Source organism: Harpia harpyja, chromosome Z (assembly GCF_026419915.1).
Source record: "Harpia harpyja isolate bHarHar1 chromosome Z, bHarHar1 primary haplotype, whole genome shotgun sequence".
Taxonomy (NCBI): Eukaryota; Metazoa; Chordata; class Aves; order Accipitriformes; family Accipitridae; genus Harpia; species Harpia harpyja.
The window spans coordinates 13193457-13219259 of record NC_068969.1 but is presented as its reverse complement, the minus strand read 5'-3'; the positions used below and the strand labels follow the sequence as shown (position 1 = coordinate 13219259).

At 43.2% G+C, this 25803-nt stretch overlaps 2 protein-coding genes across 2 annotated transcripts in view; both read left to right on the top strand.

Moving 5' to 3' along the window:
• Positions 1 to 8691, top strand: part of UROC1 (urocanate hydratase 1) — a 43838-nt gene extending 35147 nt beyond the window's left edge. The window contains exons 18-20 of the mRNA XM_052776420.1: positions 920 to 1001; positions 6278 to 6377; positions 8449 to 8691. Coding sequence (XP_052632380.1) covers positions 920 to 1001; positions 6278 to 6377; positions 8449 to 8589 — 323 coding nt within the window. The 3' untranslated portion in view covers positions 8590 to 8691. The remainder of the gene's footprint in view (positions 1 to 919; positions 1002 to 6277; positions 6378 to 8448) is intronic.
• A 4394-nt stretch (positions 8692 to 13085) lies between these two features.
• On the top strand, positions 13086 to 24478 carry ZXDC (ZXD family zinc finger C). The gene is made up of 10 exons (XM_052776419.1): positions 13086 to 14250; positions 14798 to 14950; positions 15914 to 15992; positions 16110 to 16240; positions 17204 to 17374; positions 17949 to 18634; positions 19364 to 19448; positions 21286 to 21458; positions 22762 to 22863; positions 23931 to 24478. Exons 1-10 carry the CDS (start codon positions 13143 to 13145, stop codon positions 24015 to 24017), a joined length of 2775 nt encoding a protein of 924 aa, XP_052632379.1. The 5' UTR covers positions 13086 to 13142; the 3' UTR covers positions 24018 to 24478.
• Positions 24479 to 25803: the final 1325 nt, after the last annotated feature.

The window sequence follows — 25803 nt, the reverse complement described above, 5'->3', positions numbered from 1 at the left end:
GATATTGCTGTTTGTCTCTTATTTTTTGCTGTTAAAAGCACAGCAAATGACCTATTAAATCTGTCCTGAATTAAATCTGGACAAACATTTTCAGTAAATTTTACCCTGTTATCCTCTGTGTGTACCTCTTTCCACCTCTCCGGGTATATGCGTTAGCACAAATTGTAGTGAATATACAAAATTCTAGTGAACATTTCAGTGGAAATCATACATTTGACATCAGTCAAATTACATTTGTCTGCTAAATTATTTTCCTTTTTTTTTTAAAAAAAATAAACCTCCTATGTGATTTCAGCAGTTATGTTCAGGGTAAAATTCCCCCATGTCCAGAGAATCGGGGCCAGTATCACTTTCATCCCAACTTTGTTCCTAAAACACAACTCCTTAGCTTTAGACTAGCTTTCCGCACAGGGCTGAATTAACTCTGCAGTCTGATCTGAAAATACTTCAGGCTTCTGAGAACTGCAAGGTGTGTAGTTTTCCAGGTGTCCCCCCCATTTTGAAACCCTCCATATGGATGTGTCCAGCCTGTTCTTCCATGACTGAGGCATCCCAAAGGGGAGGATTGTATTTCTCTCCACCCTGAGAAGGTATCTTCCAGCTGAGGAGTGATAGGTTCTTCAGCTGCTTGAATTGGATCACAAATGCAGAAAGCACAAGACTCCTCACAAACTACAGTGTGAAATTGGCATTTGCTTCCTCCAGTGTAGGGGCAAAGAGTGGGAGGAAAATCTCTTGCCTGTTCCTCCCAAGAATGAGATGTTCAGTGTATATCTGTGAGAGAAGCTGTGAGCAAACCCTGCCTCCAACACTGCCTTCACACAGCCATAATCAAGGTGCCAGTGGAATGAGTGAGCAGCACAACAGAAAAAAATGAATGCAGTATGTGAGATCCATAACACCTTTCCTCTCCTCCTAGACATGGCAGTACAAAACTTTGTAGGAGATGCATTTAGAGGAGCAACCTGGGTTGCACTGCACAACGGTGGTGGAGTTGGCTGGTAAGAACTTATTTATGTTTCTAAGGCTGGACTCTGAATCCCAATATTACTGCTGTGTATGCGTGTGGGGAGGAGAGACAGGAGGGGAATTGCAGAAAAGATGTGTGTATTACTGGAGTAGTACAACGTCATGATCATGGGAAGGATGGGTTTGGAAACAAGGGCTGAAAGGACATATTGTATGGTAAAGTGTGGTGTTGTATGAGGTTTTTTTTAATTAATGCCCATATGTCTAGAAAAAGTGTTTTGGACGTTGGCCACGCACAGTTTGAAGAACTTAATTTGCCAAACAAGGACAGTCTGCCATGGTCTTTTTGAACAGATCCTGCTTCCAAAGTTGTCTTCACACATGCACAGCCAGAGTGTCAGTGGATGGATTATGTTTAGGTTTCCCCTTAAGCTGTATTTAAATCTGTGACCTTAGGACCCCAATATAAACGCTCACGTGCTAAAGTGCAACGAGGGGTTATTGATACAAAACAGCTCAGGTGCCAGCAAACCCCCCAGTCTTTCTCCCCTTGCTCATGCCTGGTAGGATAAAAAGACAGGATTAGACACCTCCTTCACATATGATGCAGAACTAAGAGAAATGCCTAAACTGAGAAGCAGAATGAAAGAAATATATATGGAGAGGGAAACTGATCTCCTTCATATGCCACTAAAAGGTTACTCCGGATTGGCAGAGGTGTAGGGAAAATGAGAGCCTGGCCATGCTGCAGAGCCTTAAGTTCTTGTTTGTTGTTTCCAGCATAGTCCAGCAAAGCCGCTCCCATTTACAGTCATGTCTTCATTTGGTGGTGTTACCAGACAAAAGGGGCACAACCCTCTATTAAATACTGTAGTGAACCCTTCCGCTTCCCTGTTCCATCCAGCTCTGGAACATGCCAAAAACAGCAAGCCAAAGAACTTGTAGCAGATGTTATCCTCAGAGAGTATTTGATGATAATTAATTGTTACTCATCCGGATGAGCTGAATCTAGAAAATAGCCCTTCAAGTCAGACGGAGAATTCCCTCTTCTGTACTCCAATTCCTTTGATTTCAGTGAAGTAACTACTGAATAGAAGGTACTTGAGAGCAAAACTGAACAATGGGATAAGAAAGCTTTCTGAGGGGTTAGACACATGGAGCGAAAATTTGCCTTTACTGATTTCACTGATAACAACCACTATGGCCAGGATTTTATTCACAACTTCCATAGCTCTGAATCCAAAATATGTACCAGAATATCTTCTTACTCTGGCCATCTCAGACTCCAGAGATAGCAGCAGACTAGTTCTGTCTGAATTGCCTTAGATGAGTTTAACTTTTTAAAATATCTGCTTATGAAATATAAGCAAAGAAGATCACTTTCCACTACATGTTGTGCAAAATATTTGGAACATTTTTTTATTATAATTATAATTATTAGAATTGCTAAAATAATTGCTTACGCCACAAATGTTCTGTGTATTGATGATGCTTAATTCAAAGGATACAAATGATCATATTCACTATCTCTCTGGTCTCTGTAAGGTCAATCCCTCCTGCACGTTTCTAGCCCTCTGAGCAATTCAAAGAGAGACTGGCTGAATGGTGAGACTGCCCTTACTTCTGGAAAACCAGCACTGACCACACTGCAATTTCAATTATATTGTTTTGGTTGTTTAAGTGGAGTTACATCATTAGAAAGAAGCTCTTCCCCAAGGCAGAGCAGAGGTGCTGTCAATTCTGTAATGCATCAGAAAATTAGCATGTGGCTATTCACTGAAATCAAAATATCAATGGAAGAACAGGGTTTGGTTATCCTTTTTGACATTTCCTATGGTTGCTTAGTGGCTTGTCCTTGTGGAACAGTATCTGCTCACCTTGTTCTTGGGAGCAGTCATATAGCCCTCTGTGATTGAATTACTGTGCTTCAGTGAAGAATGAGAAGCCTGAAAATTAGGCCTGTCTCTGCACGAGCCTTAATAAGCCACCATGCTGAGACTCGGATGTGGTAACAATGTCGTGTCATTAGATGCGGTGGTCTGGAGAGCCCCCAAAAGCCACGGCATGACAGGTGGTTCTGCTCGGCTTAACTAATCATGGCACCACCCTGGCGAGTTCAAGTGCTGCACTCTTTTGCCTTCTAAGGAGAAAGAGAGGAATAATTTAAAGGTGGTAAAAGAAGCAAAACAAACCCCCAACCATAACAAACTACTTTCTTTGTCTGGAAGAGATAGATGCCTTTGGGTTTTAGGACCCTGTTTTTCTTTTTCTCTAGAGAGCTAAAAATTAAGCTGACTTTGCTGTAAAGAAATCTCCGTGTGCCTGATAAAATCTTCTTGTCATCAGCTGATTTGGAAATGTGAAAGTGCACGTGGAAGCTTATATATAAACAAATATGCACATGATTAGAGAAAAATCAGGTTGTCACTGGCAAGTTTCTGTTCAGGGGGTTCAGAAATGGCAATTGCACTGTGTTCAGCTACCCGTACTCCCTGCAGAGGCTGGGCTTGCCAGGAACTGCTGACAGATCTGCCCTGTCTTCCCTACGAGATTAGAGAAGTGCCTTTTTCCTGCTTTGATTTTTCTGTGCTATAGCCTTGTGGGACAAACAGAAAAAGCAGGATTAATATTTATTTAGCTGGAATCTGCATCACATGTGCTGTTTGAGAGACTTAAGATTAACATACTCTTGACTATAATTACAGCAAATGAATGTTATTCATTTCTTTCTGCCTGTTTATTTGCAGAAGAATGTATATTAGTATGGAGCCTGAGTAACCTGTAGTAACAAAAAGGCAGAAGCAATTTAAGAATCGAACTGCACTGTTGGCAGTGTGACATCTTGATTGTGAGAGAGGCCTTGTTTTCTTTGATCACCTTAGAAGGAGACGTCTGGAAATTATAGGAGGTAGCTTAGGTCAAAATGCCACATGTTTCTTTAATTACCTGAAAATGTGACCCAATGCTAATGAAGGCAGAGAGCTCCTCTTTAAAAGTGAGAGGTTTTGCTAGAAAATCCATCCTAACAAACATTGGTATTTAATTTATGAGTGATTTTTAGACAGTAGGACAGATTCTGATGAGTGATTCTGATTTACACTGGAGTAACTCCATGGAAATCGATGGAGAGGCTCTAAATTTATGGAGTGCAAGTGAGATCAGATGCTTACTGTTCAATATACTGTTCATGCCTAAGCTTTAAAGGATGCTCTTTGGGATGCTGCGCACAAAGGGGATCTTTGCCACTGAAAGGACATCATCTTCCTGTATAGAATATCTTTATGAAGCACTGGTCCAGAGGTCTGATTTTCTTATTGTCTGATATTGCCAATAGGCTGTCTTGAGGTGTGCTTATACTGTGATCCCAATTACATGGCAATGGCATCATTGATGTTCGTAAGTGTACTCTAGCTTGGTACTTTGACAGTAAAGAACAGTGCTAATTTGGTCTCCATACACAGAAGCAAGCAGAGTATGGTGAAGTAACTGGCCCTGGTCTTGATACAATAACACTTGTAATGATGTCATCCAGTCTGGTCCCCTCTTTTGGAGAAGACAATAACAACATGAGCTATTCAAAAAGTAGAATTTGCAAGAAATGCAGATGTTTGGATGTTTGTTTTCATCTCAAAATGAGACTAAGAGCAGAACTAATTAAAGATTTCATGCAGTAAAAAGATCCTGGGAATTAAATTCCAGGCTGAAAAGTGTTGACAGTGTCAATCAAAAATAAACATTTTATTTTGAAGAGTCAGCTTACAATATTCGAACATCTCAATTGAAACATGACTTTGTTTCAGTTTTTCCTGCTGAAGATGAGAAACTGATGCATTCACTGACATTCTGCTGTGAGAACTGTCAGTCTCAAGAAAACTATGCCTTTTAACAGAAAATGTATTTGAAATAATGATATATCTAATAATGGTAAAGTGGAGGGTGTTCACAGAATGGTACCATGATGGTGAGATCTGGAGCTCTAAGTTCCTTGCTCAGCTATGTGATAGGGTCCTACTTAGCACACAGGTAGTGTGTATAACTAGTGAAAGGGAATTAACATCACCTAAGTACCAACATTATATTGAAAATGAAAATATGTGAATTCTAGTTCCAGGAAGTAGATCTCAGGTCTGTGAGGCTCCAGTGTAGCCTCATTTCACCATTTCCTGAGAAGCTTAAGTTACTGCTGGAAAATACACAGTAAGAAATTATTCCTTCCTGGACTGGAAGACACCTAACTCCTGCTGGATTCATGGATATGTCTGATGTTATTATACATACATTTTGTGAATTTATTCATTATATTAACTATAAAACACAGAGGACAAAATCCTGCCTCCGGGGTCTCCATTAGTAGTCTCTCATACCATGTGTTGTTGTATGATACGCCCCATCTCTCAGGTATTGCTGATGCTGAGTTATAATGCCAGAACTCTCATAGATTTACAGTAATGGATAATTATTCAACTGCATTCACCACTATTCACCATATGCAACGAAACAGGAACTTGAGCAGGCCAGACTCTGAAGTCAGACAAGATGTTTTGCTCTACGTGTTTTCCCTGTCCTTTTAAAAGCAGACTGGTATTTCTCCCAAGTATAATCTGTTAGTTTTAGCATATTTCTGTTCTTCTTCTGCCAATAAGTCTGCTTCCTGAAAAGTTGGCACTGATGTCTTTAAACATCTATGTATATCTCATGCAAAATGAATGACTGTTTTTGAAATGATCGAGGCAGATGTGCATTAAGTGGTGGTTAACGCTTTTTTAATAAAATACTTATGCTCTCTCATTTGTCCCGAGAGAATATAAATAGATTCATCTGCTTCAATAAGTACACAGTCCTCCTCACGATCCTATCTATATGGCAGGCTCCAGTGTAGCAAAGACAAACAGCCTAACCTTTAAAAATACCCAGAGATCGGTAACTCTTCAGACAGTCAGAAGTGCTAACCTTTCTTTATTTGTTTCTAGAGTCAGTACAGACCGCAGCCTTCAGGAGATGCACCACAAGCTTAGGTTTTGGCACTCCTGCTTGGAGGAGATATTGACTGCTAGCTGGGCATTACAAGAAAGATGGAATAGGTTTGCTGCAGGTCAAGAAACTAGGCCTTTGCCCTGCTGAATTCCTCTTTTTTTTTTTTTTTTTTTTTTTAATGCAAGTATAAAGGTCACTGATAGTCTCTTATTCAGCACCATTTCTACGTTTTCATCCTTCTTCCTGCAGTGCAACTGAACAAATCAACTCCTATGAATTTTGAGGGATTGCTTTGAATTATTTTGATTTAATTCTCTTACATTTATATTTTTAGGGGTGAAGTGATCAATGGGGGATTTGGCCTGGTTTTGGATGGGTCCAAGGAGGCTGAAGAACGGGCTAAGATGATGCTCAGCTGGGATGTTTCCAATGGTGTAAGAAAAAACTCATTATATATGTTCACTTTAATATTTTCCTGCCTCCAGGACTATGTTTACTTAGGTATTTGGGTTCCGGTGCTCCTATTTTTTTTTAACTGAATGGGGAGTATTAGCACTCAGGCAAGAGTTTTTCGAGTCTGGCTTTTTGTAACCCAGAAATAGTCCTAATGGGCCTAGTGACTCATTCTATTCACTGCTTCTAACACAGGTGTCTATGAGCCTGATTCCACTAGAGTCAATGAGTTGTTTTGCTTGGTTGGGGTTTTTTTCTCCAACCAACTTTAAAGGACTTTAAGTCAGTAGAAGCGGCTGAATAATTCTGGTAAGGAACTTACTGTAAAGTGTCAGGACCACCCCTTCTGACTTTACAACATGTTGCAGCCCAATCATTTCCACATATCTCAGTGTGTGTTTTGTTATTTTTTAAGCGGAAAGGGAAGCATGCTTACTATAATTTTGTTAGACATGTTGGTGGTGTTATTTGCCTACATAATACAATTGAGAACTATATGAACTTTAGTCTTGTCTATTCCTAACTTCTAGATCTAGATGTCTTGAAAGGCTTGTCATTTAAGTGCCAGCTCGTCCAGCCCTTGCTGCCATTAGAGTTTTTGAATTCCATTAGTGTCCAGATAGATCCTGTCTGGGTTTAAGACTAGGATCCCATCTCTGAAGTGGCAGAGAGGTTTTGATTCAATACTTGCAGGGAACCAAATCAACAGGACATAGTGATGCACAGTCCAATTAAAGGACAAGACCTGTTGTGTTTCAGTCACGTAACCTCACAAGGACCTGACATATTGAGGGAGTTCCTTGCCAATGCTGACATGGTCTGTTCTGTTTTACTTCTCAAGAGAATTGCAGAATTCCTTCTTGCCTTACACCTAAACATTTTTTTTTTCTCCCCATAAGACCTGGCATGACTGGGGGTAGAAGAGGACAAGGAACAATTTTCCCTGTCCCAGGTCTGAAATAACACAGTAGTAAACGATTAAGGAAGAAGGAGGAGGACAATTATATTAATTTGTATATTAAGAGGAATGAAGACAAACCCTTAACAAGAACTGTGTATCAGAGACAGCCTATTAAAAACCCAATAAATCTTTTGCTGCTCTGATTTATTGCAAGCAAAAGCCCCACTCCTCCACACACGTGTTGAAAAAGGACAATCTGAGAATGCTACCCATATTATATAGAAGACTGGAAAGAAACTGGAATGTGCCCTTGAAAATATACTGCCAGGAATAATCATAGGTGAGTGGCAGGGAAATTGAGTTGTTGACTTGACAGGTCATTTCTAGCTGTTATTGGTATGATCCTGGGAACTTATTAGCCTTATATTAATCATATGCTTAAATATTTTGCTAAATTGGAACCTAAGTATTTTCTTTCTTGAACACTTTTGAGTCTAAATATTTCAGACACTGATTTGCAATTTGTAATAGAGATTTGTAAGACATTGAATAGAAGGGAGAACTTATTTCCTTTGTGCCAAATCTTGATTTTTTTTTCATCTGGGGAATCTTGCTTGTACACAGATCAAAACACAGAGTGGAAGAGGGGTTTACCAGTTCCCTGGCTGTCCGTAGAGTTTCATCCTTACATGCTGGCAGAGAATGTGGCTCCTTGATTTCATAGTTTGAAAATGCATTGAATGACATTTTCCTTTTTAAATATTTATCCCACTACAAAAGCATCAATTGCTTAAATGATACTGTTCTCTAAAGTAAGTCCTAGTTTTACAGAGTGGGGATGGAGTGCACAATTATTTTGAGTGAGAGAATTTTGTAAAGTTTATAGCGTACCTGGCTGTACCAATGTTATCTGTCCAATGTTATGTTTCTGCATGAAAATGTACCAAGTCTATCCAAACACTACTCCTAAAAATGAAGTAGGTATTACAAAAATTACTTCCAAAATCAGTAAGGAAACTAGAAACTGGCAGAGGGTTGAAAGATATTCTTGTCATGAAATTGAGTGCCCGTGTTTGAGCAAATATTGTGTAAGATGGATGTGGCAAGAGAAATGTAAGATTTTTACACCCATTGATTTTCTGGTCTGACAGGTTGCCAGACGCTGCTGGTCGGGTAATGACTATGCTTATGAAATGATCTGCCAAACAATGAAAGAGAATGCCGCATTGAAGGTGACTCTCCCTCACAAGGTGGTAGACGAGAACATCTTGGAGCAAGCCGTGAAACATTAGTGGTATTCCAAGCGCAGTGTTGTCCTTGCAGATACATTTGAAGTTGCTTCCTTGATATCCTATTTTGCTCTCTGGCCAAATGATAAAAGCCTTGCAAATGTCTCTTCCATGTGAGTTCTTTTTTCCCCCTTTAGCTTGTTAATGGGGCAAACCTGTATCTAACTGTGACAGGTCCACTGATGTCAGGAACAGTCTTTTCACTAACATATTTGGAACAATGTTTGCACTAAGAAACTATGCATTGTAAGGAAAGGAACCGGAATTTTGTCCCTGAAAATTAAATGAAGAAAAAAAAATATCCACTTATTCCTGATAATTCATAAATTAAGGAGACTCTTAGGTCTGGTAGATTAAATGTGGAATGGAAATTGGAACTCTTCATTCTAATTCAGAGTCTGCTGCTATCAGCAAAAAGCCATGAAAGCCAGTAGCCAAACATGTGGGTGTGTAAACAAACTTATTCTTCAGCTGGTGGAGGATGTACTGATATCACATGTGCTAGACTCAAGCTTTTCTATATTGCTATAAAAGCATTTGGTGACTGCAACAGAAGCACCAGATAAACTGTAACTGGTTAAGCGCAGCTACCCTGCATGTGTTTTTCCCTGAAATTTTCACCCAAGATTTTCACCACAAGCAGGAACAGAACGCAGTGCCAGGTAAGTGGGTGGAAAAGCCTGAGAGCAGTAAGTACTAGACCATTTCCAAACATCTTACAGCAAGGCTAGGAAAATATGGAACAACTCATGATAAATTAGTGTGAGCCAAATTCTGCATCAGTCTGAGATGGTGCCATTCTGCTGAATCTGATGTTGTGTGCGCTTTGCTGCCTCACAATGATGAGTTTGTTCTTCTGTAGAAGCCCATTGCACTTGAGCAGCTTCTAAATGGATGGAAACCTCCAGAAAATCTAGATCCTTAGTGCTGGTTGCTGCTTTTTAGTGAAAAAACATGGGCTACTCAGCCATTTGGATGCGAGTGGTGCAATTAGTAAAGCACTGTAACAAAATGATCATGCAGACTTTCCTCCTGAAGTAAAACACAACTGATGTGAAACAAACTAAAGCACCAATCACAAGACAGTGTGGGCTTCCTTTGCACAGAAGTTGATTATAAAGTAAAATAGAGATAGAAAGGTCTTCTTGGTCTCCCTTCTTCCCAGAAAGAGTTAGGAAGGCAGAGAACCCAGTGTGCCTAGATGCAAATGAAAGAATGCATATTTTGCACCTGAACCTACTATTACATTTGTGTTAACAGTAACTCACTGAAGTCTTTTGTTCTAATCAGCTGTGATGCTGAATCAAAAATTGAGGCTTACTTTGAAGCCCCTATATGCATACATATTGACAGATACATACATATATATTTTTACAGAAATATATTTTACATACACATCTCTATATATGTGTGTGTGTACAAAAATAATTCTTAGCTATCATGTCTCATGCTAAGCATGGCCCTTGCATATGGGCCTCATTCAGACATGAACACAGAGCATCAGCAGCCCGTGCCCCTGTGTGCACAGGGTACTGGACTTGATCTGGCCTGTCACTCCATCTCCTTGGCACTGTATGCGGTACCCCTTGGAACGGAAAGGGGTTACACAGGTAAACCTGCATTGGCTGCTGCAGATGAGGTGTGATGAGCTGCAGTCCTCAGGACTATGGGGTCTCAAGAAACTATACAACTGTTAGACCCTTGTGGTACTTGCCAGGTGAGCGTACTCTGCAAGTCTGTATTGCCTCTGGTGCCAAGTAAAGGAAACCATTTATTTTGAATCACAAATCAGTTCTTTACTCTGTTCACATACTGTGTATGTCTCCAGATGAATAGTGAGAGTCTGGCATCTGCTTGTAACTGAACCTTCTGTGAAGTGCAATCTGCAGTTGATTGGGATTGCTTTATATTACGGAAAAAAACGCCCACATTGCCAAGTTATACGATTGAGATGTGAGTAGTTGTCAGCCAGATTTGACAGCCTTTGCTTTGACATATGTTATGCATTACCTATTATTAATAACCACACTGGACTGAGTCCAAAGTTATTATCTTGGTATTGTACAAAACCGCTCTAGTCTTCATAGCCCAAAAGCACTAGGGTACTGTTTTGTCAAGAGGAACAACAAGAAAATACACTGGCTTTTCTGTACTAAGGAATGTTGAGCTGCTCCATAGGTTCATCTCAATTCTGAATTGAAAACCCACCAAAGACAAAATGTTGAAAAAATGTTTATTACGAATTCTTTACCTTTGTATTGCTTAATACTGGGGTACCTACCAGCACGCTCACCTTCACATCCCAGACAAAAACATAACCTTATTTTCATCCTTATAGCTCTATTGACCAGAGGACATAGCCTTGCAACCCGTGTTTCACGCCACTCAAGTCCCTGGGAGTTTATAACTGTGGCCTACCTGTAGGGAGACATAGAACCTGAACGTATGAAGGCTATACAAGAGCTACTAGTTGAAATTCAGATTATAAAGTCTCTATTAATGAGATAGCATGGGTAAGGCAAAATGGGTTACAGAAAGGCAGTGAACTGATGAGCAGTTGGTCATATTTATGACTATTCACTGCTGATTATTTTAATTATGTAGTAAATAGTTATGTGTATACATTTAAATCTACTTTGGTCTTTTAACTGCATATAATCTCAAGCATTTAACAAATCTGAACTGAGGTTTACGATACCTTTGGGAAGGCACAGGGAAACAGTAACCTGTTACAGCCTGGGATGAAATAGCAGGTGGTTTCCAGCATACAGAAACCATAAACAAGCCCAGTGTGAAGACTCCTCTTCTGAGCTCTGCTGAGCCTCATTTTATCTGTTCTCATTTGCAGAGAAGCTGGGACTGTGAACAGGCTATTGTTCTGTGGGCATGCTGATGTCATTTTTAGGTAGCTGACCTCGCTGCTGGACAAACCCAATACAGGCAGAGCAGTCTTCAAGCTATCTGTCCATAGGCATTGCATCAGATCCAGACAGGGAATGCAGAGGTTGTGAATTACTGAAGTCTCAAGCTTGCCACAGGCTGAAGCATCCTTCCTGTGAATCTTAGTACCTTAATGTTTTCCTCAAAACACAGACACTTGTCCTGAAAAGCTTGTGCCTGGTTGCAGGTAGAGGCAAGAGCTTGGTGATGAGGGATAATTCATGCAGTACGTTCATGTGTCTGTAACTACAGTGGTTTTTAAAGGTATAAAGCTTGTGACATGAGAGCTCTTAGCTCTCCTAGTTAGGGTCTTGCTGGATCTCTCCAGGCTGTGGCAAACATTAAGGGATTTGTGGCTTGATTTTTTTTTTTTTCTTGTTCTTCTTCAGGTTTGATATCCTTCAACTAGGGATGCACCTACGTGTTAAGCAATAAACTGAGCAAACCTTCCTTTTCCTAGGAACATGAAGGAAAGTACTGCAAAGACCTCCATAGGGAGATCAGGATGGCTAGGGGCAGCCAAGGACAGGAATGACCCCGCACCCAGTGACAGCAGTGGGGTAAGGGGATTTCAGAGGAGGCCAAGCTCAAGCACCCAGGGACTTCAGACTCTGCACAGATGGCTGTGAAGGTGCACGGTGGAGCTCTGGGTGTACCTACAGCTCTATGGCAAGAGGTACCAGCTTCCCTGGAGCTGAATGTGCCTGGCCAGCAGTCTCCCATCCTTGCTGTTGGAGATTTGATGCTAAATTGCGCAGCGGAAAGGGGAAATAATTTGCCCAGTGGAAGGATCACAGCACCACCTGCTGGGACTGCAGGAGGGAGCTCGTGTCATTTCCATGGCAAATACAGGATAATTTTCCCCTTTCCTTAAGTATTGGAGTGCCAGAAGCCTGCTAAACATTCTCCCAAAGACAGCTTTGCCCGAGAATGGAGAAAAAAAAAAAAAGCAACTGTTTTATGCATTAGCTGAATTTGCAGGGTGGTTTTGCCTGCGTTCAACTGACTTCAGCATCAGCATGTCATCTGACAGCCTCTTTCTCACCCTCAACCTTTCCTGTCAGCGTTTGTCCCTTTTCCCTCCCTCCTTTGCAGGGTGCTCCCCCTGCACAGCACCGCAGCACTCCTCACCGCCCTCCTGCGCTGGGGTCCGCAGGCCATCTGCATCGCTCCGGGCTGGTTCATAATGCTATTTTCGTACTTCCACCGAAAGTGCACAGGACGTTTTGCTGAAGGGTTTACCCACGTTTAGCTGCAAGCGTAGAACCGCTCTGCTCTGGCACAGGGTAACAGAATAGATACCGGAACAGCCCCCAAACACTGAAATAATTCCAACTGTGCCGTCCTGGCTATCGAGCAGCTGCGCAGCAGCTCGCCACCCAGCCTCCCCGAGGAGAGGAGAGGCCGACGGGCCCGAGCGGCCCCGGGGCAGCCCCCGCCCGCCCCGCCGGCGGCCGGGCCCCGCTCCGCCCCGTCCGCGACTCCGCGCTCCGGGTTTCCCCGGCGCCTCCCGCGCCGCGCCCGCTCCGCGGCGCCGCGCTCCGGGTTTCCCCGCTGGCCCGCGCCGGCCCCGCCCCGCGGCTCCGGTTTCAGCCGCTGCTACAGGGACCCCCAAGATGGAAACGCAGGGGCTGCCCGCCGCGGAGGCGGCCCGGGCCCGGCCCGGCGCCCAACATGGCGGCCCCGCCGCGCCGCCCGCCGCCCCGCGCCGCCCGCCGCCGCCGCCGCCCGACTGGGAGCCGGCGGCCGCCGCCGCCTCCTCCTCCTCCGCCGCCAGCACCGCCGCGTCGGGCCTCTACGTGAGCTTCCCGGTGCTGCTGGTGGAGGAGAAGCCGGAGCCCGGCGCCAGCCCGGCGCCCAGCCCCTGCGCGCCGCCGGCGGGGCCCGCGCCCGACAGCGACGGGCTCCTGCTCGTCTTCAACGTGGTGCGCGGCGCGGCCGAGGCCGGCCCGGGCGCCGGCGAAGCGGGGCGCGCCCAGCCCGGCCCGCCGCCCGCCGAGCCGCCGGAGGAGGCCCCCGGCTCGGCGGCGCCGCCGCCGCCGCCGCCTCCTCCTCCCCCGCCGCCGCTGCCCCCCGCCGGCGGCGATGGCGGCGGGGCGGAGGACGGCTCCTTCTCGGGGACCATCACCATCAACAACCAGAGCCTGGTGGTGCGCATCGAGAACGGCGTCCTGACGCTGGGGCCCGGCGCCGAGCAGGCCGCGGGCGCCGCGCCGCCGCCGCCCGCCCCGCCGCCGCCGCCGCCCCCCGCCGCGGCCGCCAGCCCCGCCGAGCCGCCGGGCGGGCCGCGGCCGCGCTCTCCGCCGGCCTTCCCCTGCCCGGAGCCGCGCTGCGGCGAGGCCTTCCCCCGCAAGCAGCAGCTGCGGCTGCACCGCCTCTCGGCGCACGGCGGCGGCGGGGAGGACGGCCGGGGAGCGGGGGCGGCGGCGCGGCCCTTCGGCTGCCCGGTGCCGGGCTGCGCCTGGTCCTTCGCCACGGCCTACAAGCTGCGGCGGCACCTGCACTCGCACGACAAGCTGCGGCCCTTCGCCTGCGCCGCGCCGGGCTGCGCCAAGCGCTTCACCACCGTCTACAACCTGCGGGCCCACAGCCGCGCCCACGAGCAGGAGGCGGCGCACAAGTGCGAGGCGTGCGGGCAGCGCTTCCCCAGCGCCGCCCGCCTCGCCGCCCACCGCCGCCGCAGCCACCAGGAGCCCGAGCGGCCCTACCGCTGCGACTTCCCCGGTAAGCCGCCGCCGGGCCTCTTCCCTGCCCTTCCAAACGGAACAGCTCGTCCGGGTGAGCGGGGGGGGGGATCCCCCGCCCGGAGTTCTCTGCAGCGGCTCGGCTCGCTTTTCCTCGCCGCTGCCCCTCCTCGCCCTTCGGGACGCCCCCCTCCCCCGCCCCCCGAGCGTCGAGGAAGGCCCCGGCTCCACGCCGCCGCCGGTACCGACGGGGAAGGTTTGGGGGCTGGAGGACGCTGCGCCTTCGCTGGTCGGCGAACGCGCGGCCTTGAGCTGGTGTGGTGAAACGCCTGCTTCGGACTGCCACAGCACGGGTCTGCAGCCGTCTGCCTTAAACCGGGCTGCGCGCGTTTTGGTTGCCCACCTCGGCTAAATAATCGTAATGCCTGGGAGTAACGTAGTTCGGGGTTGCACTGTTCGGTTTTTCCACGTACCGGGATGTAATGGATCCGAAGGTCCCCCGCTAAAAGTTGGGAGGGAGAAAAGAATGCAGTTCTCCCCATTGGGTTTTGTATCGAGCTGACGCGCTGTTTCCCTTCTCTCCCCAGGCTGTGAAAGAACGTTTATCACAGTGAGTGCGTTATTCTCCCATAATCGAGCCCACTATAGAGAGCAAGAGCAGTTCTCCTGTTCGTTCCCTGGCTGTAACAAGCAGTATGACAAAGCCTGCCGACTGAAAATCCACATGAGGAGTCACACAGGTATTCATGAGGGTGACTTGTACCTGGGGAAGTACATGCAAGATAACATGTGGGGAGCGGACTTAATTTGCTGGAAAAACTGAAAGTTGTGAAGGGAGAAAGGGTGACAGGAGTTAATTGGGGTCAGTGAAAACATTTGGTTCTTGGCCTTCTGGGGGGTAGGAGTCCGCTGAATGAACTTGCCAAAGGCAACGTGGCTACGAACATGCAAAGCTGTGGCTTTAGGTGCCTGAACTCTGTTCAGAAAAATTATCCCAGCTCTATTCCCAAGTTTGTAGACATTCAAAACTGTGTAAATTCTGATCTTGGTCAGAACAAACAGCTGAAAAACTCTCAGAACATGTGGAATGTATGTACCAAGGTTTGGAACAGCAAGAAGATAAATTTCAACTCAGGCACTCCTGACTTGCAAGGACCACTGCTAAGCTGACATCCAGCCTTTTAATGTTCTAAAGACAATTGTGTGTAGTCTCTACTGTCCTCTATTTTCCTGGTTTCATGGCTTTACAGTGTGGGTTTTGTTGTAGGTTTGTTTTTTTTTTAAGTGTCATTTTTGTTAAGTTCGTAGATGTGATGGAAACCAACCATGTAGTTCACTGTATTGTAATCCACATAGAGTCACAGGTCATGAAAACAGGAAAAAACATTTCAGTTGCGTTTCTGTTTTGAATAATGCTGTTACTGGTTATTGAAGCACCTTCAAGATAGCTCGGATTAATATGAGATAGATTGATAATTATCTGTGCTCCCTGATGCATAGGGAAAGATGCAATGGCCTTGAGTTAAAGAAGGCGCGGATTGTACGAGAGGGAAGGGGCATCACAGCACCCTGCAGTGAATTGCAGGAGAGGGTGGTTGAGTCTTCTTGTCTTAAATTAATTCAATTTAAGCAGCTTTAGAGATTTTCTAGTAGCAGCGTGTATTTCCGTATTAGATTATTAACGTAACCTTTCTTTGTTTAAGGTGAAAGGCCTTTTATCTGTGACTTCGAAGGTTGTGGCTGGTCTTTCACCAGTATGTCCAAGCTGCTGAGACATAAAAGGTAGCCTTTTCTGATTATACTGTCCTAAGTCACTTGCTGTTTGTTTGTTTGTTTTTCTTCCAGTACTTAAGCAGCAGTGGATTAAATCATGCCAATGGCAATTTCCTTCCCTTGTAGGAAACATGAAGATGACAGGAGATTTATGTGCCCAGTAGAAGGCTGTGGGAAGTCCTTCACAAGAGCAGAACACTTGAAAGGCCACAGTATAACTCACCTTGGTACAAAACCATTCGAGTGTCCAGTAGAAGGTATTGTTCTACTCTTGTATGTGTTAACTGGTAATCAGTGTGTATATTGCCTAAAGATTGTGTGCGTTTTCCCCAAATGCAAGCTCGTTACAGGATTGGAACAATTTAGATGAGTCTTCTAATGGAGTTTGAAGAGGTACGACTAAACAGAAGACATTGTAACTGAATGAGTGATTGTTCTGAAATTTATGGATGGATTGCAGAGAAGACATTGGTTCATGCTCTAGCTTGATTTTTTTTTTCTTTTTTTTTTTTCCTTTATGATGAACAGGACTACTTTATTCTGGAAAATCATACTTCTGATACTCAGCTTCTGTAGCTCAGCTTTTTCACTTGATTAATCAGAAGTAGTGAAAAGTGGTCTTGTCCAACGCCTTCAAGGCCATGTTTTTGCTGTTGTGACATGTCATCTCAAGTGTTCAGTGGTTGTGCTGTGGTAGTCTCTGCTGCTGAGATGGTGGATGGCTGTGTGAATGGTATCTGTTGTGGTCGTACAGAAGGCTCGCTGATGCTCCGAGGGTTTCTTGGCACTACCTCCATCACTTCAGTAGGACTCCAGGAGCAAAGATTTTGGATCTAATCTGGAATATTTTGCTTCATAAAGTAAAGCAGCTCTACTTGGTGATTGTTTCTCCTTTTAATGGTTTTGCCAGCAGTTGTCGTGAAGAGTTTACATTTGACATGCCATAGTGGAGAAAGGTTGTGCATTACCCTGAATGACTTAAGAGTTTTTTGTTGTCAGAAACAGGTTGTTGAACTATCCTACCCACTGAGATGTCCTTGATGTAAAACAAGGAAATACATATTTGGCTTTCTTCTGACTCCTCTGAATGTACACACAGGTGCTGCAAAATTGCGAATAGAGCTTTGCAGAGCTACTCTGATTTGTTTTGTTAAGACAGTAAATACGAACATCAGATTGAAATTAGATGAAACTTTAAAGTCTTGTATATCTTCTTGCAGGCTGTTGTGCAAAATTTTCAGCACGAAGTAGCCTGTATATTCACTCCAAAAAGCATCTTCAGGATGTGGACTCATTAAAGACTCGTTGCCCTGTATCCAGCTGTAATAAATTGTTCACTTCCAAACATAGTATGAAGACACACATGGTCAAACAGCATAACTTCAGCCCAGGTAAAGTATTTGTTTCAAACTGTAGAGGGTGCAATGGAAAAACTAAATGTTTTGTTAAGGAAAATGTGTATTTACTGATGTTGAAATCTGAGCTCCATTGATATGAATGGCAGAATCATCACCAATACTGCAGTTGGTTTTCCCCCCACTAAAATTTTCAGTGGCACCTGTAACTGAGTATCAGAAGGCGAGACTTGAGCTTGACCTGCGTGAAATTGCGAGAAGTCGCAGCTTTTTTGAATGAAGTAGAGCTTGTCCTTCTCCATGCCATCTGTAAAATATGAGCAAGGACTAAAAGCACTTCTTTTTGCACTCCTTTTTCCACTCCTTTACAACCTAACTTAGTCTGGACTGCCTGCCTTTTGACAAGTGCTTTTGTAACTGAAATTTCTCAATAAAGGAGTGAACTCATTTCAGTAAGCTTCTTTTCCTTAAATGTGCTTTCAGGGAATTTGGGAAGTGTTTTAGTAGGCTGAGAATCTAGAGTTCAAAGCTTCCTCCTTTGAGCATTCATATTTTTCCTCCCCATTGTCTGATGAAAGGTCTGTCTTATAACCAAACCCTTCTCTTCCAGATCTCCTAACTCAGCTTGAAGCAACCAGCTCGCTCACACCCAGCAGTGAACTCACTAGTGCGGGACAGAGCGATCTCAGCAACATAGACCTCGTATCCCTCTTCTCCAACGTGTCTAGTAACAATTCTGGAATTGCAACAGACATGGCGCTAGTGAACTCTGGAATTGTCACGATCGATGTTGCTTCAGTGGGCTCAACGCTTGGAGGAAACCTACCTGTCAGTAACAATTCTTTAAGCCAGGCAGTCGATCCCTTGATACTGGTGGCTAGCAGCGATATGCCGCAAAGCTTGGACAGTTCTCTCTTGCTGGGAACCAGTGCAACAGTTCTACAGCAAAGCACTTTAAATTTGGATGACGTACAGACTGTCAATGCAGAAGCCTTGGGTTCGCTAGCATCCCTGTCGGTGAGGAATTCCGGTCAAGATGTGCACGGTTTGACGTCCAGCAATAATTTAACAATCGACACAGCCACTTTGACTCCTTCTAGTAGCCTCGGCGGTACCAATGTGCCTGAGTTACTAACACCAACTAAAGTTGAACGTAATTTGCTTCCTAGCTCGGACGTTGTTAGTCAACAAGAGGGCAGTAAAGTAGTGACGCAGTTCGTCTTCTCCAACCCTCCAGGGAGCTACAGTGCACAGAAAGAAATGGATCTTGGCACAGTGACTGGCAGCTCATTTTTGGTATGCAGTAACTGTATTCATTTTTCCCCTAGATGACTGAGACACCCTGACTTTGGGGATATCCATTGCTACTTACACCTTATAGGGAGACCTTTCTCTCAGATTCTGCAGATCATGCATTTTGACTTTTTTTGATGAGGGATGTAGAACGTTATGTTGAATTATGTGTTGTCAGAAGTAGATTCAGTGTGGTGATAAGTTCTCTTAAGAAATACTAGAATTCTCGTGGGGAGAGCTAAGGGAGAACCTTTCAAAATAAGGGATTGAAAAATAAGCGGCCATCTGTCTGAGGATGAAGTGGAATTTACAGGAATACCCAAGAATACATGGTATGTCTTGTGCATTTCATTCCAGGGAAAGATTTGTGCTGGGAGAGTAACTGAGACATTTTTATCTCAGTCCTCATCCCCGTTTTAAGTACACTTCCCTTTCTGCTTTACTATGTTACTGCAGACTTAACTTTCTATTTACATGACAAAGTAAATGTTTACACTGTTAAAATCTGAACACTGACAAATGTGGAGCTAACTTCTTTTTGTGTTGAACTCCGGATATTAAGTATATACGGGGAATTTATTGAAACTTTAATCAGAAGAGCATGGGAAACTAGAATTCAGTGTTTGCAGTATAAAAGATAACTGCAACTGTGAATTCATTAGTCTGTATTCATTGTATTGGTTTGTTCTTGCATTCAAAAAACTTTGCATCTCTTGGCTTTTTTTTTACTAGGAGAGCAGTGGGTCTGCAAGAACAGACTACAGAGCCATTCAGCTAGCCAAGAAAAGAAAACAAAAAGGGAATGGGAGCAGCACAGGTGAGAAGCCATAAATTTTGTTAAATTTACTAAATACAATTATTTAGGGGTTTTGGCAGTGAAAAGGGAGCAGGTATCTGAGTACATTCTTAAATATCCCATCTGGTTTATTGCTAGTTAAAATAATTATGCATGTGGTATACCATCTGTTACTCGGGATAATCACGTTCTGTGGAATATCAAATTCACAGTAAGTTTACAAAGAAATCTGCACCATATGTTTCATGATTGTTAACAAGACGCTATCCCTCCATCTCTTCATCTGCTTTTTATTTTCTTATTAAAACAAAAAAAATTTAAGGTCACTTTGCTTTTTGTTGTTTATGCTTTTGGTCTTACCTAGTGACTTCTCTTTTACTCAGTACAGACAATGAAAACATTGGCTGGATTTGTTTTGCTTCTGTGTTTCACTTGGTAACAGCGTGTATGCAGCGTTAAGGAATTTATTTCTTCGTTTCTAGAAATACTCAAACCTCTCTCTTAGGTTTTAGCCTTGTAGAGAGTTCTTGTGCAGGGTGAGGTTTAGGTCGTGATTCCAGATGCGTCCTCTTTCTCTTAAACTGTAGTTTGACTCCAAAGCTGTCTGATGTGAATTATACACCGTTACCTTGTCAGATCAAACGTGGTCCATGGCTCACTAGACTTGCACAAGCTCAGGTGTTTGAGTTGTGTCTACCCTTGGGGCTTACATATCATTCATAATACTGCTCTTTATATATATATATTTTAGTTCTTCCTTGCTGTCTCTTAGACCTTCCACCTCTGAAAATCAAGGTGATAATTTTTAAGGTGAGTTAAGAGACTAGTTCTGAGTTGAGCACTGTCATGTTTCTGTATTTGTAAAAGGCATACTTGGCATACATTCTGTCTAGTTCAGTGAATCATCACACTGAAGGATAACTGCTGTATGAAGCTAGTTCTAAGTGTGTTTGTATTATCAAATGTGCATGTATCATCAAACATGTCTTTTGGACATTAGTTTAAAAAGAGGATTGCACTTAATCTGCATGTCTCTTAAAATGACCACAGAAAATTCCTATTTCTGTTCCTACTCGAGACTCCCAGTAGTCCACTTTTCACCAACTGTTGTCTTAATGCTTCTATGTGGTTCTCAAAGTGGTCTAAAGAGTCTTGTATTTCTAATTGGTTTAACTAGGTTGAATGAACACTGTAGAGGGAAGTTCAGTGTTTAAAAAGAAGTTATCCAAGCCTTTTATTTACTACACATTTAAAAAACAAAAAAACCATCCCTGAAACAGCTGACAGGATTGTATCCTTACATTTATTTAGATTAGGTTTTTGGTTTTCAGCTTGTGATACAAGCAGCTGGTTTGTCTTGTTTTAAACTGAAAAATGCTTAAGGTTGGGAGAGTTGTACTTCTGTAGCCTGTTCTACCTAACAGTCCTTGAAATCTGTCTGGAAATAGATGAGCTTCACTGTGCTCTTTTTACAGTTTGGAAAAATGATATACGTGATTTCTCAGGAAATGAGTTGCACAATTAAAAATAGAAAATGCAGTTCTACTTCCTAATTCCTTCCTATAATTCCACAAATATGCTTATATTTCTGTGCTACCACAGGGGTGAGCCCTAAGCTTAGCAGTTTGTGATGTGGTTTTAATGGCATTCATGTAAAAAGATGCTCAGTCAGCAGTTGGAGTTCATCAGCTGATTCCTGTCTGGCCTTTTAGCAGTTGTCAGATGGTGCTTAATTATATTGCACTCTTCCAGACGTTAGCTGTGTAGTGTCAATAACTGCATAAAATTGAAAAATACTAGCAGGAAACTTCGGCAAATTGCTTCTGACCATCTCAATGTTAAAATTCCTGTCTTTTAGGGGCATCTGGCTCTGGTCAGAGGAAAACCAAGGGTGGTAAAGTAAGCCCTACCAACTTCTCATCATCCACTCCTGGCAGTCGGCTGGGTGGCAACATAGTTTTGCCAAATGGAGGGCTGACAATAAGGGACCCAGCCACTGGAGCCCAGTATGTGCAAATTCAGCTTCTTCAGGTAAGAGCTGCAGAGGAAAAACATGCTAATCTTTTCCATTACCCAAACTGGCACATTTATGGAAGAATCTATCTGTGAACTCAGGTGCTACTGCCCCTAGGTGGGATCTTGAGATCTGCAGTATGTACCATACTGTATTAGGGCATTTGCCTGCAAGAAGCACTTTCCTGGGAAGTTTATATGAAACAGGCTTTAGAGAGATCTAGAAATGCCTGAAAACAGAGCTGGTTCAATCATACAATTGCTGCGGGCCCAAACAGATGCACTGTGGAAATGGGTAAGATGTTTTTATTTGGTTTAGTACTAATATTCAGTCCGGCCTGGAACATATGGGCACTGTAACTGTAGGGAATATCCTGTACAGCTTCTTAGGCTGGATACACTTGATGCAGGAAACACCGTGGTAGAACTAAGGGTTTTAGCAGACTTCATTTTGCATGTGAGAGTTGTGATCCTTCAAGGACTTAGGAATTTCCTAGTTTGGACAGGCAGTTATGAGAGCAGCAAAACAGATGCTACAATCCTGTCCCAAAGTATGGGGTAATTTTTCTTGCAAAAGGAAGGGATTACTAGCATGCATTAACTTAGGGGGTCCATGGGAGTATGATTCTTTCCTCCAGTCGTCTTCTTTATTGACACCCTCCCAAATTCTTACATTAGTCCACCTCTCTCTCAATAGAAGGTAAGCGAGACTGACATGAAAAGATTCCTGCAAAATGAAGTTTCAGCCTAAACTGTTACTTCTCTAAACCGTTGAAATAAAGCTTAAGATTTTTTTCTAAAAATACCTGGTAATCGATGTGGGCTGATTAGTGGAGCATGGTGGGTAATATGCTTTTGGCCAAGTGTATATCTGTATAGTATCCAGAGAGAGGGTAAGTTTCTTCCACTTTATTCCTAACAATGTATGGTATGGTGGAAGCTATGGACAGAGTTCTCCATCTAGTTTTCTGTTGGGTGTAAACATTTGTAACTTTTATGTTAAGTATCAGCTTCACACAACGTGATGAAACTTGTTGCATATTTCTGAGTGTTACGTTTGTTGGAAGATGAACCATTCCTTCCTTTTCAGATCTTGGCAATTTTGCTGGTTGATTATAATAGGATAATAGGTTGTACACTGAGCTAGGCTCAGATTTAAGTGGTAGTTAGCTTTCCACATATCTTTGTGGGTCTAGTCCTTACTAGTACAGTGCAGTAGCTTTATCAGATTTTTTTAAGATTGTGAGGCTGAATGAAATTAGGCATATTGTGCTGAGATGCTTGGGGGTCTTGTAATTGCATCACGTTTCTGCATTCACAGGATGATTCCCCGGGAGAGGGAGATTTGCCCTTTCAACTGAGCTCTCAGTCCTCCTCGTCACATTCTCAGCTTACAGTGGATTTACCTGTTCACATACTTCAGGTACAGCATGTCAGAGCCATTGGGTTTTATTGCCTAGCTTGAAAGTGAAGACAGTTTACTGTGAACACTCTGGTGTTCTGCCTAATGAAAATGCCTTGTTTTCCATTGGGAGTTTAATTTCGCTTACAAGAAGTAGTAAGCAGAAAGCTGCACTGTAAGATTTATCTTGTGTGTGTTACCAACCTTCGACACATCATAGGTCGTTGTTTTTCTTCCTCTGTTACAGAGTAATGAATAACTAAATGTCACTCATTTATTACTGAAGTGCCCCATCCCTGTTTTCCTGATCCCATCCTGCAGATACTAAGTGGCTTAAGAAAGAGGATCAGAATTGATTATGTCACAGGCTACAGGAAGGGTGGGAAGTGGGAAATAAAATCCTGAGCCTAGATTTCAGAGCAGTGTCTATATGGGAATGGCAGTTAGATTAAAAAGCCTTCTTGCTTCTACAGTCTCTGGTTTCACTACTTGCCCTTGTTAACTACTGAGTGTCAGTGTTGCTTGAACGCAGAAAGCTTCGTATAGCTTCTTGCGTAAACGTTTTGTTATCTGCTGTTCCAGTAAACTGCATGTTAGTGAGTAGGAGCAGCTGAGAACTGAGCAGCAATGAATGATTAGCATGTACGTAAATCATGTTTTCTACTTGACCATGTGGGGCTTTGGTTTTGATAAACTCTGCAATGCAGTTATTCTTACTATGTGTGCTTCTCCTGGATAGAAGATAAAGCTTTTGTATTTAAGAGGAGCACCTTACCGTGATAAACCTGGAAATACAAGAAGAGTACTAGGATCGTTGGCCACAGTAGAGAGTTAATAGAGGAAAACCAAATAGTCAGTGATTTTAAATTTGTCTCCATTAGTAATGCTCATCTGAAGTGTTCCAAAGAAAAACTGTAGCAGTACTGTTTGAGTGTGTCCCCAAAGTAGGAAAGCTTTGCGTTTCCTCTAAACCATGCAGAGCATTTCTCTGGTGTTGGATAAATGTCAAGGTAATCTTACTGATAAGCTTTACAAGCATCTAGGGGTGAAAGCACTGAACTCTTCATGCTGTCTGTTTGCTTTAACAGGAACCACACAATTCCACTGAAGATGATGCAGGTTCTGATAACTCTCAGTTCACTGGAAGCACAATAAACTTACAGGATCTGGAATGACCATTATTAAGAACAGTTACTTGAAAACAAATTGGGCAATCATGTCTTGACAGAGTGAGATAACTGTGTGGGTCTTTCTCCAAGGAAAATAGGAAAACTAGGAGTACTGGATTATGGTTGCACTCTTTGCAATTTGCTAAGGACAGTTGTAGCTGAAAGATTTTCTTAAAAAAATGTAAATCCCACTTGATGTGCCTGTGTAAGATACCCTGTCTGCCTGGTGTTGGAGAGACTGAGGCAGACTGCTGTACAGTGTTGTTTCAGGGAGAAGTACTGTATTAAACTTCAAACTGAGGTAATATTTACTGTTTTCACAGGAAAGCAAGTATTCTACAGCTAACAAGTACAAATTTATAATCCTGCCCATGACAGTTAAAACTTTCCTTCCATTGGTCTCCTGCTGGAGCCAGTGGCATTGAGGAATTAAGAGCTAAAATTTGGAAGTGTTTTCCACACACACACACACACACAAAAATTTTTCGGCCCCTGTGTTTTGGCAGAAAACTGGAATGTAATACGTAACAAAATTAATGTCCTACGCCATGAAAATGAGATGCTCTAAAATCTTTTTTTAGAAAGCTAGACTCTAATGTTAACTTAGCTGTGAATCAGTTTGTAGCTCATGTTGAGTTTCTCCCTTTCCTTGCGCCTGTGTCCCAAATACTTTGCTGAATTCTTCCAGCAAAACTTGAAGAAGAAAACTGCAATAGATCTGTACTCACTGTAAGTGATTAGCTAAGAGTCCAACAGCATCTGAGAGAGGTTTGTTTTATGTTTGTGTTCCCTTTTTTGGGAGGAATGTTGACTGTCACGTAAATTTAAGCACCTTGATTTTATCTCATCTATAAACTGCTGCCAAGTTACCTGTAAACTGGCCACTACCTTTTTATTTTGGGTTGTTTTGGTTTTTTTTCAATTGAACACTGTTAACACTTGTTCTTTATTGATATCCTAGAGTGTCACGTGCATGTGGAGCTTCCAGCTGGTTTACAGAATAAGCAGTTGTCAGAGTATTTTATGAGGGAAGAAGAATTGTTACCTAGGAAGATTTGCCCCACTGAAAAACGGCAGTTTCTCTTGTGGGCGGGAGGAGAGGTTATATGTACTGTACTTATCTGGATTGCAGACACCTAAATAAGTATAGGGTTGTATAGGAAAAAAAAAAAACATGCTTTGGTTACATTTTACGGTAGTAATTTAAATGTTTCTTATGGTGATGTACTGAATGCCTGTAAAATTATGTATAGGAGTTTGATAAAAGGGTGTATGTTCTGTTTTTTATTCTCAATGAGGTGTGTGTGTATGCACGTATGTGTATTTTTTTTATGAAATAAGATATGTCATGCAGGAGAACGTTGTGATCTTTCTAATCTTGCACATATTTATTTATTTTACAGTTATACTGATGTTGAATTCACACGAGGTCATTCAGAAATGCTTTTACTTCCTGTGCCTTTTGAACTATGTATGTGTCCAGATAAAAAAAAAAAAAGCATTTGCTTTTTTTGGTTGAAGACTTGGGGAGAAAAAAAGCATACAGGTTACATTCAACTTCAGATCCTGATTTGTAGGCAGTATTATATCCTCTGGTTGAACCAGTTTTATTTTTCTATCTTTAGCTGAACTGAGCATTGAGGTCTTTCTGTTCCTCTCATCCTGAGTTTACAGCTTATGTCCAGGGAATCTCTTAACCCTCTCAGGTTGGGTTTTCAAACCAAACTAATTGGTAGATGAGATCTTCTACCTGGTGGCTGTGACTGCAGCATGGAATCCATTCCTGAGAGGT

Excerpts from the sequence above, each read along its gene's own strand:
- ZXDC (XM_052776419.1), top strand. The coding sequence starts at position 13,143 with ATGGAAACGCAGGGGCTGCCCGCCGCGGAGGCGGCCCGGGCCCGGCCC. Across the intron at positions 14,251-14,797 it reads CTACCGCTGCGACTTCCCCG|GCTGTGAAAGAACGTTTATC; the intron begins GTAAGCCGCCGC and ends TTCTCTCCCCAG. Across the intron at positions 21,459-22,761 it reads TGCAAATTCAGCTTCTTCAG|GATGATTCCCCGGGAGAGGG; the intron begins GTAAGAGCTGCA and ends CTGCATTCACAG.